At 45.4% G+C, this 17,441-nt stretch overlaps 1 protein-coding gene across 1 annotated transcript; it reads right to left on the bottom strand.

The window, feature by feature from the left end:
* Positions 1 to 4,948: 4,948 nt before the first annotated feature.
* On the bottom strand, positions 4,949 to 17,073 carry LOC310814125 (protein LBH-like). Its single transcript, XM_083683420.1, has 3 exons — positions 16,853 to 17,073; positions 10,268 to 10,370; positions 4,949 to 7,369 (listed from the first exon to the last, which is right to left on the bottom strand). The coding sequence occupies exons 1-3, from the start codon at positions 16,879 to 16,881 to the stop codon at positions 7,139 to 7,141; spliced, it is 363 nt and encodes a 120-aa protein (XP_083539546.1). The 5' UTR covers positions 16,882 to 17,073; the 3' UTR covers positions 4,949 to 7,138.
* Positions 17,074 to 17,441: the final 368 nt, after the last annotated feature.

The raw sequence follows: 17,441 nt of genomic DNA, 5'->3' as shown, positions 1-17,441 counted from the left end.
CCATCAGTGGGTAAATTGTCACACTAAGTTGTCACATTGGATTATCAACCAATAAGAACACAACTAATTAATTGTGAATATTGATTTTAATTTCAAATTCAAAACCACATGAAGACTTGCCCCAAAGTCAGTGAGACAACTTGTCCAAAACTGACATGTGTGCTAATGTTGGCTAAATCTCAAGGTTAGCTCAACATAGGACTGCAGCTAAAGTATCAAAAATGATTTGAAACTAAATGATTTGAAATGGATGAAACATAGCCAAGTCCACCACTAAATATTGGATGTAGTTGCCCTGGATAATCATATGAATGTGGTGGTCCTGGATAATCATGTGATTTTTTGCTGTTGTTGTTGTAATCTTTGTCGGGGGACCCCTGGTGGCCACGGGACCCCATTTCATTTGAAACGGATGAAACATAGCCAAGTCCGCCACTGGATATGCACGTGTGTGTGTGTGTGTGTGTGTGTGTGTGTGTGTGTGTGTGTGTGTGTGTGTGTGTGCGTGCCTGCGTGTTAGTGAGAGAGAGAGAGAGAGAGAGAGAATGTGAGAATGAAAGAGAGACAGAGAGAGAGACAGAGAGAGAGACAGAGAGAGTAGCACTTAGTCAAACTCAAGACTTTCCATGACCTTCTCCCTGTGGCATGCACTCTATCTGAGTGGCTGAGTGAACTGTAGGGCTTTATCAGTAAACTTCCGAAGGGTCAGCGCATCAATTCAGAGAGGGAATGTAAGCTTCACCGTGAAACAACTGTTGTTTCGCCTCAGTGCCGACCCACCTCCAAGAGAGACAAATCAGTGATGACACACACACACACCCTGGTGCATCCTGAGGTAATGGTCCACATCTAAGGAGAGCAAAAACTAAATGTGGTCAAGTTCTCGTCCCTCCTGGCCTGCATTGATACCAATAGTTTTTTTTTTGTTTTTTTTACCAGATCTATTAAGCTAATGTACCATGTAAGGAGGTCTCTGTTCTACAGTATCCACTGTGTGGACACAGCAGTGATTAAACCTTAAGGTCCATGTTCACTAGAGTGTAACATTGTATGACATGTCTGTGTGAGGAAGACAAACAATGTCATTTTTGGGCATAGGACATTGTGTCTTGAATGTATCTTCAAAGTTCTCTATTGATAGCACTTTAACAAGGTTTTATTGAAGGGTGGGGGGTGGGGTGGTCTCGGCTGGTTTGTTGTTTTTAAACATTCTTGTCCCTTTCGACCTCTTGTGCTTTTTGGGAGTTGAGGGAGGGGAGGAGAAAGGGGTTCAGAAAAGGGCCAGGGATGATTTAACTCAAGTCTTCCTCCCTTTCACCCCACACTTCCTCTTTGTCTACATAGCGAGCTGTTCTTTCAGTATTACACCACTGTTTCATTGTTTTCACAAAGACATATCCTTGTTTCTATCAGCTCTACATTTCCTTGAGTATGTCACATCCAGTACATAACACTAAATCAATCCCTCTCCTTAATGAAAAAATACTGAAATATTACCCCCACACCTCTCTCTCTCTTTCTCAGAATTATGAGGTGAGGCTGTTTTTTCCACTCTGGTCTCCAGGCAATAAGGATTAGGGGGAGACATAAGCTGTCTATTTATATCATGACAGTCTATGGAAGAGCAGCAGTCTGTGGATTAGCACATTAACACACAAAAGCACATGCGTAAGTGGACCCCGATAGACAGGCATTGATCAAAGCTCCCAAAGCTCTAGGTCAAGATGGCAATGTACCCTTACATCACCCTATTAAACACAAAATGAATCCTTCTGATGCAGAGCCATGCTATTATCTCTCCAAATAAGCATGTTGTACGTGTGTATGTGTGTGAGTGTGTGAGTGTGTGAGTGTGTGCAGTATTGTATTTATATTACTGCCTTTGTGGAAGGGACAGTCTCAGAGCAACTCGGCACAGTATTGACTGTGTTTGACTTGAGAAATCGTTGAGGATTTGTTTTGAATGGCAATCACTGCATCAGCCTCTTCTGGCCTCAGTGCAAGTATTGACTAAGACTTTGATGCTTTCACAGGGGGTAAGACACTTGACACTTATTGCAAAACTTTATTTTCCTGAAACAGTTCTTGTAAAACCACATGGGCAGCACAGGATCAATAACATGTGTTCCAAATGTGAAGCTTATCTTATCTCAACCTTATCTTATAATGACCCTTGGTGCAATGTGCTACCTGGCTACACTCTCTTCCTTGGACCTGATCCAACTCCCACTTTTTCTTCTCTTTCTTGACCTGTTGACCTGTTGATCCGTCCGCCACCTTTTGACCTGTTTATTCTTCCGCTTCTCTTGTTCTACGCCCTCTGTGCGTATCTCTCTCTCTATCTCTCTCCTCATTGGCAGTGCCAGCTATGTGTACTCTTGGTGTCCAGTCTCCAGACAGGTTATAAATAACCAGCTTCATGTCCTGAGAGCTCTACTTTCTTCTCACACTTGAGGAACCATGGGAAAATAATCTTTCCCTTACACACATGGCACACATTGTAAAACACACACACACACAGACACACACATACAAACACACACACACACACGCTCACACTCACACTCACACTCACACTCACACTCACACTCATACACACACTCACACTCATACACACACACTCACACTCACACTCACACTCACACACAGACACACACACACACACACAAACAACACAGACTTCCAAAGCATTACAAATAGCAGGGTTATAAGAACAGATGTACGGCAATGTCATGTAACATTACGTAACCAGTGAGAATGCAGTGTACTGTATGTTATTGTAGTCAAGCATGGGAAACTCGCTATGACAACAGAACGGGTGAGAAAGAGAGAGAGAGAGAGAGAGAGAGAGAAGCAGAGAAGTATGAGCTCACAGGGTAAGCCACTCTGTCAACCGTGATGCCAGGGCTCCAGTGAGAGGGTGAATGTAGTGTAGGTGTGTGTGTGTGTGTGTGCGTGTGTGTGTGTGTGTGTGTGTGTGTGTGTGTGTGTGTGTGTGTGTGTGTTTTAGAGATGGGTCTGGTTGTAGAGGAGAGAGAGAATGTGCATTGGTGTTGGTGTGGACTGCACAAGGGAGTCAGAGAGAAGTCGGGGGGGGGGGGGGGGGGGGGGACTGGAGGGGTGTGTGGAGGGTCAAACTGCGCTGACACACTGGGATCAGTGGCAGATTGTTTCCATTGGAAAGAATTCCAAGAATGGGCTAGAAGGGCTATCAGTGACTGTGCTTCGAGGACTCTGACAACAGTTTAATACATAGCCAGCCATGCACACTCTCTCACACACACACACACACTCTCTCACACACACACACACACACACACACACTAAAACATGCAGTGCTGCACGCCAACAAGCGTGTGAGACACAATTTGTTCCCCCGATGTCACTGTGGTGCTCTGATCTCACCACTTGCCCAAATGAAGGCTGTCAGCCTTTCTAAACCACTATGAGCTTACATGGCTGCAAGAAACCCTCAACAGTGCCACAGGCGTTCAGATGCCAAGAAAAAAAGACAGGAAAAAGGTCAAGCAGATTGAGGTTCACTGAAGCCGTTCTCTAAAACTAGCAGCATGCGATTATCAAGTTTCCAGACACACAAGCACGCACCCCCGCACCCAAGATGGTCGACTATGGTTCGACCTTTAAACTGATGGCTCCAGGGGTCGAACTGAAGAGAAGAACGCCGTCAATAATAACTACATCTAAACAGCGAGACACAGCCAGACCTCGCTGACCTGTTTTCCATATCCCATGCGTACACTGTACTGTGTAGTGTTTTGAGTGGTCCTGACAAGGCGCCAGGGGAGGTGGGACAGAGAAAGCCACTTGTTGCTCCGAGCCCCAACCTGCTCTCCTCTGTCCCACGGCCCTCACCGCTATCAGCCGGCAAGTATTAATAACTCATTAAACATTGCGTTACCCAGGAAGAAGGAAGCAGGGCAGAATGTCAGCTCATTGTTCTCTTTCCAGGAAGTGAGCTGAGGACTTTGACAATGCACCCCAGGCCAATCGGAGAAGCCTTTTCCCCCTGAGGGCCCGGCCCCCGTACACTTCAATGACCAGTTCCAGGTATCAAGTCTGGGTCACTCGTGCATCACAGCAAACTACGAATGAAGTGTTCACTTTCTATTGTGACCGAGAGCAGAAGTACTCCATTTGCTAAAAAAACAACAACACAAAAGTGTTTTTTTATTGACTTTACAAGAATGTAATCGGCGAGAAATTAAGTTAACAGGTCACAACATACAGTACCCATCGTACAACTGTGTATTCGGACAGGGGTTAGGGAGAAGGTTGGTTTCAGTAGGTGTTCTAGTAAAGATAAACCTATAAATGCAGTAACAGTGTGGTCTTTGCTTTTGGAAGGTTGCTATGAGACACATTATTAGGTAGCAATCAAGTTCCCAAACAGAAGGCAGTACTGTAGTGAACCATTGGTGAAACAGGTTCAGAATGACACTGTTATTGTCTGCTACCTGCACAATGTGCACCGAATATGCAATCAGTTCCGTGCTGCACAAACAGCACAGCTTATGGAATAGCTAGAGTATAGGCTGCAGGAATGTAATGTTGTTGGTGAAGGAGAGAGGGGGGGGGGGGCAGGAAGAAGTGTGCGGTCTGTGCCTGCTGCTATATATATTCTGTTTACATACATCTACATTCAGAGAGAGAGCGAAAGCAAGCAAGAGAGAGAGAAAGATAAGCGATGCAGTACAGGAAGCAACACAAGGCTCTTAAGTCTAACCACAGAGCAGGTGAGGAGGAGGAAAAAGGGGGTTTTCACGAAAGAGAAAATGAAAGCAGACATAAGAGCTCAGGTCTTGAAAACAATTGTCTTATGATAATGCACTGTAGGGTTATCCCAGACAACTTTCCCTTCACCTCACGGCAGTATGTCTACTCTTTACAGACCTTGACATTGCATAAGAAAACAGTCAGACAAGAGAAAAGCAAATTCAAATGTTTATTTACAACCTCTGTGTTCATCACAGAGAAAGCGGTCTAAATACAAAAAGAAAAAAGAATGAGAGCAAAATGGCGGCTAATCTCCCTGAGCTTTACAAAAAACTAAACGGGGACCTGGGGATGACAGCTGAGAGAGAAGAGGTGGTGTTCTGTACAGAGCCCTAATGCCATTCAGGACGGAAATTACAAACAGACAGACAAGTTCATATACAGTATTCAGAACAGAGAGAAAGAACATTAAATATTGTACATAAGAGTGACTCATTTTCTCCCAAAACAATATAATTTTTTTTCAATTTACATAAGAAGATTGGACAGGTGTGCAATGTGAAAAGAATGAAATGAGAGAACAGCATCAGTTTTCAAATGACATACAGCCAAAGACCTCAAGTGGCGTCGCATGAAGCACGATGGATGACTTACAGTAGCCGACTGATGTGGACAAACACTGATTCAACATCATAAAAGGATGCTACAAGGGGGGACTGCTTAGTCAATGACGCCATTCCCTTTTAAAAACTTTTGACAGTTCAGCAATTGATAAGGGTTTACTGGCTAAACGGATGGATTCTTCTTCGTGAAGTAACCCCACAGGTTGAACTTTGAGGTGACACAACCAGTGTGGCTGATTTCTAAAAAGAACAGGAAGACCAGACAGGTGAACTTTAAAAAAAGGTCCACACCAGCCAGTTTTGCTTCCTGGCCTTTCTTGGAAAAAAAAAACACCTCAAAGAAAGGATGCAGCGAGTGGTGACGTTAGTCGTTCACAGACTTATTTGGGAGAGTAAGGCCAGATAGAGCTGCGAGCAATTCTCTATAAAAAAAAAAAATTGTTGAAAGGTTGTTTGACTCAGTCGCAAAAAAGCAGATGAAGGGGGTTCGGAGGGTTACATTTGACTCTGGGCGCTAACTTTACAAACAGGGTAGCCAACAGGCTAGCCACGTCACACTTCAGAGCTCAGTAGCTGTATGAAATGTCATACCTCACGGCTCGTGGGACATAGTTTTAGGAGTGGAGCTAAGAAAATAGAATGTATTGCACAAAATACACATATTTTGACCTAAATGGCAATTTTCTGACTTGAATCATTGTGCAAGAACATTGTGCAGCACCAGGATGTCATATCTCAGCAAGAAAAACGTCTACATGACTAATGTGGGCCTTTAAGCTCCGGTGTGAATCGGCCAGAGATTATTGAAGTCTAACATTATGTACGTTTTCTGCCAAAAGTAAACCAGAGTCAAGAAACAAAACAAGGTACTACAAGGCCTCAGATATTGGCTCTGAGGAAAAGATAGATATTTACACGTCCTTCATTATTCACGTGTCCATTTTAGTGACAGACACAGCAGGGAATCCACAATGTAAGTAAGTGACATCTACTTTTCCTTCACTTTTTTTCAACCTCAGCGTGAAAAACGTTAGTCCAGGGCTCCCTACTCTGCCTGACAGCTTAATGTGGACAAACTGTATTGCTTGTGTCATTCACAGTAGTCCAAATGATTTTCCTTCGATCGCCACAATGCACAAAAATGACCAAAACATACCCCACCGACCAACATACACACATACACAATACCGACTTTAAAAGACAGTCTCTGGGGTTCATAGACGGCGATAGCAATCACAGTCAGAAACATTTTAATCCATATACTGAACACAGGTATGGTAAAAAAAAAAAAACAGATGCAAAAGTCCCTTTGGGTGCCACAGCAGTGATGCTTCTATGTGGAGTCTCTGGAGGCATGTGACCAGCTGTTTGGGCCAATGGTGTGGGGGCTGTTGCCCCCTGCAGTACAAGAGCTGTCCATGGAGCGCTGAGCTGCCACTCTCCCACGGGATCTCCATTCTGGGTTGAGACACGGGGGGGGGGATGTGTGTATGTGTGTGTGTGTGTGTGTGTGTAGGGTTCGGTTGGATAGGGTTGGGGTTGGAGGGGGTTCCTGTGTGTTTGTAAGGTACTGAGTGTGTATGTGTGCGTGTGTGCATATTGCTTCTCTTTAAGTAAGTGATGCTTTGGTGTCACAGAAAGTAAACGGAGCATCACGGACGTGTGTGTCACCTAGTCAGTCTTGGTTGAGTGGTGGGTGAGGTGCTGGCTGGGTGTGGCTGAGGGAGATGGAGGAGAGCAGAACAGAACAGTGGGGGGGTTGGAGGGCTGCTGGTTGGCCTCTAGTGCTGAGAGTTCTGCACTGGCTCTCCATTTTGGATTGTTCCATTACATTCCACTTCCACCACCACCACCTCCTCCTCCTCCTCTTCTTCCTCACTGACCAGGAACTCCTCAGGTGGCCAACGCAGCTCGCCGCTCTCCACCTCGCCGTCTGTGGGTTCCACGACGATGGAGGGCAGCCGGTCCTTCAGCTTACAGCAGCGCTCAAAGTCCGAGGGGTCTGGGAAGATCTGTGGGGGGAAGGACAGACAGTGTTGAGACCCCAGGTGGCTGGTATGGTCACACAGACTCGCAACGCTGCCTCATGTTCAATTTCACTGCTTTGGAAGGCGTTGTGCCAGAGTCGCTTTTAACTGCTTACAATGTGTTATCCAATACCGTGTGAGCGACTAATGGGTAGATTGCACAAGAGCAGACAATTGCAAGCCTACAGCACGTTTGTCAGTGAGGAAAAAACTAAAACAAGAATGTTTTTTGAGGAAATGGTGGTTATCTTGCATAGCTTCACAGGCGTCGTACATTCACCCAGACAACAACAAAAAGGTGGTAAATTCACCGTGAGAGCATTTATTTAAAAAAAAAACACCAAAAACCCTCATCATACTCGCTGCTGAGCAATAAATGGCTGTCACAAACACTTTATACTTCTGTGGAGACTGATGCAAAATGAAAGGTTGAAATCAGGATGAAAAAGCAGGGGAGGGCCAGAGCTAAATGCGCCACGGATACGCAACGCCAGGGTTCGTTGTTGACGATGACCCTGGCAAAAAGGAACAGAATGTTTGGCTCTAAAACGAAGGGCATGAGGGCTATTCTGACAAAAGAGATTACATGCATTCCCTATCCTGGCGTGATTGGACACAAACCGTCGCCTTTCTCTTGTTCTCAGGGCGGAGAGAACTGGCCAAGAGGGGAACAAAAAAAAAAAAAACAGCCGCTCCTGGTCCAAGAACAGCATTTTTGCTGTTGTTTGGATAAAGTGGAAGAATATTTTTAGACCTGCATATTTCACTGGGAGATATTGGAAGGGGAAAGCGATGTCACTGTCTGGGCAAAGAGCCCAGTGGAAAGAAAGCATTAGATGGGCTTAGGGAGACAGCGAGGGAGGGAGGGAGGGAGGGAGGGAGAGACAGAGGCTGAGAGAGGGTTCAGCTGTGTGTGTGTCCAAGTCTCCCTTGCGTGTCAAGAGAGGGAGATGAGAGATAAGTGAAAGACTAAAATGTTCTGAAAAACCGTGAGTGGTGTGAGAATGAGAGTATATCCGAGAGTGAAAACGTGTTTGCGGGCAGGTTGAGCATCTCCTGAAAAAACAAACATCCACGTCCATGGCCGTGCAAGAGTGTGAGTTGTGTGTGTGAGAATTCCTGGTGTGTGTGTGTGTGTGTGTGTTAGTGTGAGAGAGGACTGGTGTTATTATCTGCATCTCCTCGCCTGCGTTGCTAATGCTTGCTTGGCGTCAGCCCCGAGGGGAGGTGGGCAGTGGGTAACCTTGCTACAGGACCCCCCAGCAAACACGTCACAGCTCGTCTCACTTCCAGGGGCAGGAAACAGCGACACATCGCCAGCGAGGCACAATGAGGGCTATTCTGGGTTCTGGTAGGGGGGGTGGGAGGTGGGAGATAGGGACAGCTGTGGTGTGAATCAGGAGAGGAAGTCCACCTCCGGCCCAATCTCCATCCTCTGTGTGTCAAATCCCACACCTAACATGTCGCACTGCAGGGATTCCTTTGATGTAGATTTGCTATACTGCAGTGGTAAAACATGTTCCATGTACAGGTATATAGTTGGTATAGAGTCGTTATATAGTCGGTATATAGTTCAGTCTCTAACTACAAGCTAGTGATAAACACCAACTACAGGCAGACACACGCAGGAGCAGAGGTGTCGTAAAACGGGTCAGCGTGTTTGTTCCCAGAGACGAGCCATTGACAGTAAAGGCGTTGGAAACAATAAAACTCGTCAAGGCCACCGATGGCTTGTTCCTTATAGCTGTGCACCTGAGGGTTGTATTTTCTGTGACAATGGAAAATTCTGGAAGACACGCACACGTTTTCTTTTGGTTTTTTTCTAAGTCTTTTTAATCCCCCACAAACTCCCTCAACCTTGCAACCCCGACACGACCGAGGAGCATCCAAGTTTTCCACGACGAGATTATATCCAGTCTTTTTATAGACCCCCTTCAAATAAAAAAAGAAGGTTCTGTTTGTGTAACATCCAACAATAACAATGATATTAGGCCTCTTGATATGTAAAACAAACCTCTTCTTAACCAGAGTCCCTTGGGGTCAGCAGTTTAAGTGCTACGAGGGAACAAACTGTCCTAAACCCAACCTCGCTCTCCCCTGCATGCCCAGACAGACAAACTGTATTGTTCAACCTCAAAGCCAACCTTTCCGTTTTTGTTCATAGTAGGTGCTTTCCAACAGTGACTTGCAGCTAACCAATCAAAATAAAAGGTACATTGATAAACAAACTGACTCCTCCTGGGAGGAGGTGCTCACTTACTTACATTGTGGATTCCCTGCTGTCTGTCACTAAAAGGTGTGTAAAATGCAGTTTTAGAAGCCATTCCCCATGTTGATTTGTGTTGATGGCAGATGGAGCTACATGATATAATGCAGTTGGGTGAGTCACATGATAGACCTTGAGGTGTTGTGTGTGTGTGTGTGTGTGTGTGTGTGTGTGTGTGTGTGTGTGTGTGTGTGTGAGAGAAGGGGAATTCTAGGTGTGCAGAAGGAGTGATGACAACCTTCCCACTCCGGTATATTCTGTCAAGAATATACCAAAGCCACCACCTCCTCCCACGCTACCACACAGACACTTGTTATCCATGCCTTACTACTCTGACCTACACTACAACCCAGTGGCAGCTGCTGGAGATAGAAATCGGGAGACGCTCTCATTGTAAGGCATGGAACGGAATGAGAAATGGTATCAAAAGCACCTGTTTTGATGCCATTCTTTACAATGAGCCCGTCCTCCGATTTCATCCTCCACCAGCCTCCCCTGCTTATAACCACCCGCCACCTACAACCTCCACCACCGCCCCCCCCCAAAACTATACGCCCTCCACCCTTCCAGTCCCTGTCCCCCAGCCCAGTCATGTCCCTCCCTGGTGGGTGTGTTACCTGGAAGGAGAGCCTGTCCTTGCTGGGGCTCAGCCTCATGTCCTCCATGGGGGTGCTGCTGATCATCACCTCAGTCATCTCTCGGCCTGGCACGAACACTGGGCTGGAAAGACAGAAAAAGGGCCTGGTTATTCTAGGATACAGGATCAACTGTCACAAAGCTGGAATTGCTCTAATTTGGATTAGACTGGTCTATTAGAGGGAGATACTGTCAGGGAGGCGGGTGGAGATAGAAATGGAGAAGACAGCCTCATTGTAACGCATGGAATGGAATGAGGAATGGTATCAAACGTGCGTGTTTGATACCATTCCACGGGTTTGATACCATTCCTCATTCCATGCGCTATAATGAGCCCATCCTCCAATTTCTGCCTCCACCCAGCCTCCACTGATGTACAGATGTAAAGAATGTCATGCTGCACAATGGGGAACAGTGGGATCATGACCCATGGATTCATCCCGTCAGATTGACTAAGTACACGTTTATTCATGTGTGTGCAAGAACCCTGACAACCTGTGAGGTTTCTGACGGCGCAGATCTATATCCAACATTAGGCTTGTTGCGTTTCTGTCTACGCATGCGTTTGTTTTTTTATTGAGCATGACCACAAAACATTTTATGCAACATTCAGTGCATTGCAAAAGTGCACCACCGCCAACATGTGGTTAGGGTTAGATAGCCATGTCTTCATGCAGGATTTGGTTTGCTAGCACTGACACTGAGAACACAGTCAATCTGAGAGTGCACTGTAGGCGTGCAGTACAGTTTGACTGGGGTGAAGCCTACTGTAGAACAGGGACCCAATACCCTCTGTAACCGAGGTTCACCAAACTTTCCATTTTAGTTGTAAGTAACAAGAAGTTGTTCATCTATTCCTGTAGGCTACATGTCAAAATGTCACACGGTAAGAAGCAACTGAGGCGGGTCTGAGCTGAGGTAGAATGGGGAAGGAAAGCTATTCTCGGGATGTCTGAGAATCAAGATGGCAGCCGAGAGGCCTTCTCACGCTCTCTATATAAAGCAGTGGTCAGTGTCCACAGGTTCGTGGTCAGGGTGGCCATCGGCCACACAACAAAGATGGCCGTCCGCTTCACGGTGAGCGGTACACCACTCTGCATCTGACCCAAATAAAACAAAGAGGGCCATATGTTTTTGGAAAAATAAACATAAGAGTGCCATTAACCTACTTTGAACCATCAATCAAAATGTTGTTTATATGTTTTGGAGACAACGGAAAATTAAGCGGTTAGCTTTTTGAACACACTGTAGCCATGAACAGCAAAACAGTTTGGCGTAAGCCATTTATAAAAGTAGCCTGCATTGTTATATTATGTTACTCGAAGCTCAATTTACAACCTCTAAGGTTTTGAACAGTTGTCAAGTTTGTTTTCCAATAATGATTTTGACAGTTTGAAACCTCTTTTTTGACAGCCATCCAGCGCTCTCAGACAAGACGTAGAGAAATCCAAACCCAACTTTGAAACTGTCTTCGTGGAGAAAACAACAGCGGCACATCTGCATCACTTTCAGATTGCGAACCTTCTGCGATCAGGACATGAAACATTGTTACCATTGGAGGGTCTGGACAAAAATAGAGATGTCTACCTTCGACTGTATGACTCATAGTTTGCCACTCGACAGAGAATCGTTTCTATAAAGCTGTGTGCGTCTATGCACTCTTTTTCAATGAACTTCTCCTTTAAAGGATGTCCATGACATTCAAGAACGTAATTTATTCTCAACACTTCCTCAATATAAGACCCTCCCCAGTGGGGAATAAAGAATTTACATCAAAATAACATGCAAGCGGAATGTCACAGATTACAGTTTTGAAGGAAAGAAAAGCACTAGAATAACATTTCTCTTCCGGTCCTCCACTCATATTCAAGCTAGATGAAAACAACTGAAGCTCAACCTCCATTCTTTCATTCTATTGGGATTAAGATTCTGATTAAATCTGCTGTCAATCCAATAATTGCAAATAAAGCCCCTGGGCCATCCAAAATTTCTGAAACATCACCTCCATGTAGAAGGTTGTGGCCTTTGGCTATCAGGGAGGCGGACAGAGGCAGATGTGGACATTCTTTAGCATGAGTCAGTAATCCTCTATACATTACAGCCCCTTATCTGACCTAAATCACAGAAAAAAAAGGATTTAACTGCCTAAAACTGAAAAAAGATATTGTGTGCCAACCAATCAATAAAAACAGTAACACATTGCCACACCCTGAAGCAACGGCTACTCTCAGTTTATCAATCTATTATTTCCATTTCCAAAGGAAGAGTTTAATTCCAAAACGCTATATATCCATTTGCTACGTTTTCGGTCAAGAATGTGATTTGGATGTAGGCTAAGCAATGAACATAACCAAGCTTCTTGTCCTTTCAAATGCATAACAAAGGGTTTTTAATGGCATGACAGCAATCATTTTACAGAAGAGAAAGTCCTTTTTTTTTTTTTTTATAAATGTACACTTCAAATGTACATACACCACTTATGTAACACTGAACCATCATTCAGTACATTTGAATGCTTTCAAAAGTAAGATGACTCGTTTTCAGCTAAAACAATAGCCGGAAATCTAAAAAAAACCCTACAAAAAAACTAGTTTACCAAAGGACACGCAAGGCTGAGGATGGAAAAATAATGTCAGCAAAGATTGCTCTTGAACTTATTTCATCCGAGTGGGGACTGTGGGGGCGGAGTGACACGGGGTTGAGACAAGACGCATGGAGGAGAGGGACGGACACGAAGCGGTGACAGTGCAGACCTGAGCAGAAGAGGAGAAGAAAGATAAACATTTGGACCTTGCCAGTCATATTTCTGCTCGGCGATCGTATAAACATCCTGCTCAGCTAAGAATAACAGAACATCGGCCTAATAAAACATGAAGGGGCACAATGAGTAGGAAGTGGAGGAACGTAATATGTAACTATTCAACCTGGGAGAGGACACACCACTCAGACCCATTACTGCTAAAAGTGTCCGGCTGCCTGAGGTTACACAATGCCTCCCCATTTTCAAACCAAAGTGGAAATGTTTGCCTCAAGGAGGCATTTTAAGTGTCCTGTATATTCTAGCGAATCCGATTATTCATTACAATAGACTCATCAGAAACAAAGTTGAGGGACACTTAGAGTAATGGGCGCGCGCACATGGATACGCACACACACACACGCGCGCACACACACACGCATGTCTCAAACCAACCAGTACCGTACAGCTCAGTCCACTTCAAAAAGGAGTTTAGACCTGCTGCATTATGGCGATATAATCCAATCAGTACTCTGTTTTCTGAACATGGAGCTCTGCTGGTGGAGGGCCCCCCCCCCGCGCACTAGGACCAGGTTAGATTAGCATGGCCCTGGGTGAGCCACTTTAGTCTTCAACAAGATGGAAAAGATGGCCGCCACACTCCGCACACCTCCCCTAAACAGGCTAATGCCCGTCCCAGACGGGGTCCAGACAGCTGTCTGGCACAAGAGAGACTATCAGAGACACACACACACACACACACACACGTGTCCAGGGACAAATAACACCCAAAACAAAAGGGATCACAAGTCGCCGGCAGCATTAAAGCCACAGTGATATCAAGAGTGGGTCATCATTAATCTGGTCATCAGTGTATTTTGTCTCGCTATGGTAGAGCGTTATGGTAGAGCGCACCAAACACACCGGGTCAGAGAGAGTGTTGTTATTAATCTGTGGTCGAGGACACGGTGTGGTGACTTAAATTCCCGAACGGATTAAACCCAGAGAAGTTTGCAGCCAATTGACAGGATTTGTTTCTTCAACGTTGGTCTTGCGAGAGCGGAAGGATCCCGTCGGCTCTAAATCGCAGATGACCCAGTGACCAATTTTAGAAAAAAAAGAGAGCTTGTCTTCTGTAATCTCCATGACTTGTTTGCTTTTAAATACAGTATTAACCTGTTTCTCTGTGGGGGATCATGTTAGGTTGTTGTGTTCATATCCCTACTGTACAGTACAGTATTATGTAGTGCTTTGGAGGCAGAAATCGGAGGACGGGCTGATTGTAATGCATAGAATAGAATGAGGTATGGTACAGCATCAACTACACGTTTGAGACGGCTGCATTACAAATGAGGCCCGTCCTCCGATTTCTACCTCCACCAGCCTCCACTGATACTGTACTATACTGCATGTACTGTAGAGTATTTCATAAGTGTGTAAGGAAGGATACACATGTCTAGATCAGTGGAGGCAGAAATCGGAGGACGGGCTCATTGTAATGCATGGAACGGAGTCAGGAATGGTATCAAACGCACGTTTGATTCCATTCCAGCCTGTCTTCCAATTTCTGCCTCCCCTGGTCTATATGTACCAAGTGGTCTGCCAATTCTCTGTCCCCCCCCCACCTCCCCTCTCAACCACCTGAACGGCCCATGCCCCCCCACCCATCGTGCTGACAGGGACCAAACTGAACTCTGCAGCAATGCGACCCAGTGCACACGATGGAGTATTACGTCCTGCATTATTAACATAGTTTCCCCTCTCCTCTCCTCTCTTCCCCTCTCCTCTCCATTCTCGCTACGCGCATCATAAATCTCAGGCGACGAGGTGAAGCGGCTGACATTCCATACCAACGCTGAGCTGCCAAGTTTCACTACCCAGGAGGTGTGACAACGCATTGGAATGAATGGACCGTATTCCAGAACCCTACACACCAATCTAGGATCCGATGACCCTAACCGCAATACTACACGGAACAATTAAGGGTAAGTGTAACCACATCTGACCCTGTATTATCGGTTAAGGGCAATTTACTACTCAAGGTCCAGAGTCTGAGGTCCACAGGCAGAGTCACCCCCAAAGTACAGGAAAAGAAAACACTGTGTGGGGGACTGGCTGGCTGTGGCTGGAGAGAACAAGCTTATAATGCACCCTCTTGAAGCAAAGCTTCAGCTGAAAATAGGACTTGGTCATCTCTCTCTACGTCAGTGTGTTGTGTTCTTGTTCCAGCAATGGCATAAGAGAGACTACAGTACCTACACTTTCAAGAGAAGTAAAGATGAAAACATTGACAGATGTCTTCCTGTGTGTGTATGTCCTTGCACACCTCCAAATACTGTACATCTAAGTGTGCAACAACTGCGCGAAAATGACTCTATAAGACAGCTCCAGCAGTCAGACATTTCTTAATGAAAAAAAAGGGGGGGAAAAGAAGGTTTATAAGGAGCGCATAATCAAGAGATCTCAAAAAGGATCTCCCATGTAGCACAGAGGCATCTGAGGGCGAGGTGCAGAGAAGGTATATACTAAAAGCTCTGACGAGAAGCTTTGCGGTCACAGCAAAGCGGTCGGGTCTTCACTTCCTGGTAGAGTGAAACAGAGACGTGCATATAAATACAGAAGCAAAACAAAGTCTTGAAACGACTCCTCGCAGTTTTTTTTTCTTGAGGAGGCAACCGTTTCGTTGAGGAATTCAACTTTGAGGGTTTCTGATAAGCATCCTTCCGACTTCAAGTCAATTACAGGATGTCACAAGCCTATTGTATGGTGAGATCAAATCATAAAGTATAGCCCAGCTCTGTGACTAGGATTAGTTTATATTTGGATGTTGTGTATATTAATCCTAGTCACAAATTGGTAGGCAGAGGGGGGGGCGGGGGCGGGGGGGTCAGCCTACCCTGCGCATACACACGGTAGGCTGATCAGGATGAAGTAATGAAACAGTCTATATGGACACGGGGCTTCATCTGGCTGACCTCTCCGTTGCGCGCTGCACCTGACGCACGCTTGGCGCCTCACCACAAAACACAATGTACTACACCACAAAGGCTCAGGCGAAGCGAACGAGACAGTCAGTCAGTTGACTCATTCGTTTCATGTCCTTCCTCTCCTTGAGAGAATGAAGTATGAGCCTATTATTTGCTCTGCGACGCTGGTCAACAAATGATTAATGTCCTACTGTACCAAGCCCTGGTGGTCTTTTGTCCAGTCGGCAATTGTCCAGTCGGCAATGTGTTTTGTGCATTGTGCATATTGGCCCTTAAGGAGACGTATAGATGGAGCTTGCTTAAAGGACAGAGTGACCCTGAAGAGACCATAAAAGAGCCCCACTAAACGGCAAGATGTCACCTCATGAAACGGAAAATAAAAAAGGTGCCGATTGACACCTGTCACCATTTGGAAATCAATGATTTGGGAGGAAGACCGCTTCTGTTTCCATTTGCTTTGTGGTGTGACCTTTCATTCAGACGAATGCATTGGAGTCGCAAAAAACCTACTGTAAAGTGACCCACCCGAGAGCATGGAAACTAAAGAGGCGTTGCGAAGAAGCACTTGTTTCTAGAGAATACTCTCATAATGTCTCATTAGGATACCATGCGTTCGGGTTTTAAAATGAAAGGCTCTTGCTGAACAACTTATCCCCTATGCGCAGATTCCATTTGGACTGAAAAAAAACAACATAGTAGCCACAACAATTCTCTATTGATTGCCCCTAAATCGGATCAAAAAGAGTTCAAAAGATATTATGCGGAAGATACAAAAGTTCAAACAAAAAGCATGCAACAACATATAATAGACTTGGGGGGGGGGGGCAGACTAGTCTACTCACCAGTATATTTGTGGAGAATATACAGACATGAATTCACACCTGCTGTCTGTTCTGATGATCAATGAATCAAGACTTCCAGAAAGATTGCCGCGTTCTTCTTCTCTCTAACAAGATATGCACGTCACTACAGTGCACCAAATGCGAGCGTCTGGACAGACTGATTATGAACCGTCAATGACGAAGCCTAATTTATCCACGGTGGTGAATAGGTGCATGCAATCGTTTAGTCATTTGCCCGTCTGATTTCTGTCTGACTTGTAATGAGGTTTTATGGAAGAGGCGTGTACCGCTGTCGCCAGGGACACGCCCCCCCCTTCGCCCAGTGTTCGACTTCTTCAATGGCGACGTCGTCATCACCGCGGAGTGCCAAGGACCAATCAAAAGGACAGGAGCCTCGCATCCCCGTGACGTCAGAGCCAGGGACGAACACTTTCAATGGAAATGGAGGAGATCACCGCATCATGCAGCTTTTCATTGATCATGGCAACGCAAGTGTGAATGAACCAAAAACTCTGTTTCTGATGTGCCTTATTGATACGAGATAGATGTTAAGAGAGGAATTTTAAAGGGAAGAGTTTCCAAAGATAGT

The sequence above is a fragment of the Argentina silus genome, assembly GCF_951799395.1.
Source record: "Argentina silus genome assembly, chromosome: 13".
Classification (NCBI taxonomy): domain Eukaryota; kingdom Metazoa; phylum Chordata; class Actinopteri; order Argentiniformes; family Argentinidae; genus Argentina; species Argentina silus.
The sequence above is the reverse complement of the archived record's forward strand: the minus strand, read 5'-3'. Positions and strand labels throughout refer to the sequence as shown.

Bases quoted from the DNA above. Each gene is read 5' to 3' on its own strand.
- LOC310814125 (XM_083683420.1), bottom strand. From the start codon at position 16,881: ATGTCTGTATATTCTCCACAAATATACTG. The intron at 10,371-16,852 runs GTGAGTAGACTA...CTGTCTTTCCAG, and splicing joins TATTCTCCACAAATATACTG to CCCAGTGTTCGTGCCAGGCC. The intron at 7,370-10,267 runs GTAACACACCCA...TTCCCCCCACAG, and splicing joins AGGACAGGCTCTCCTTCCAG to ATCTTCCCAGACCCCTCGGA.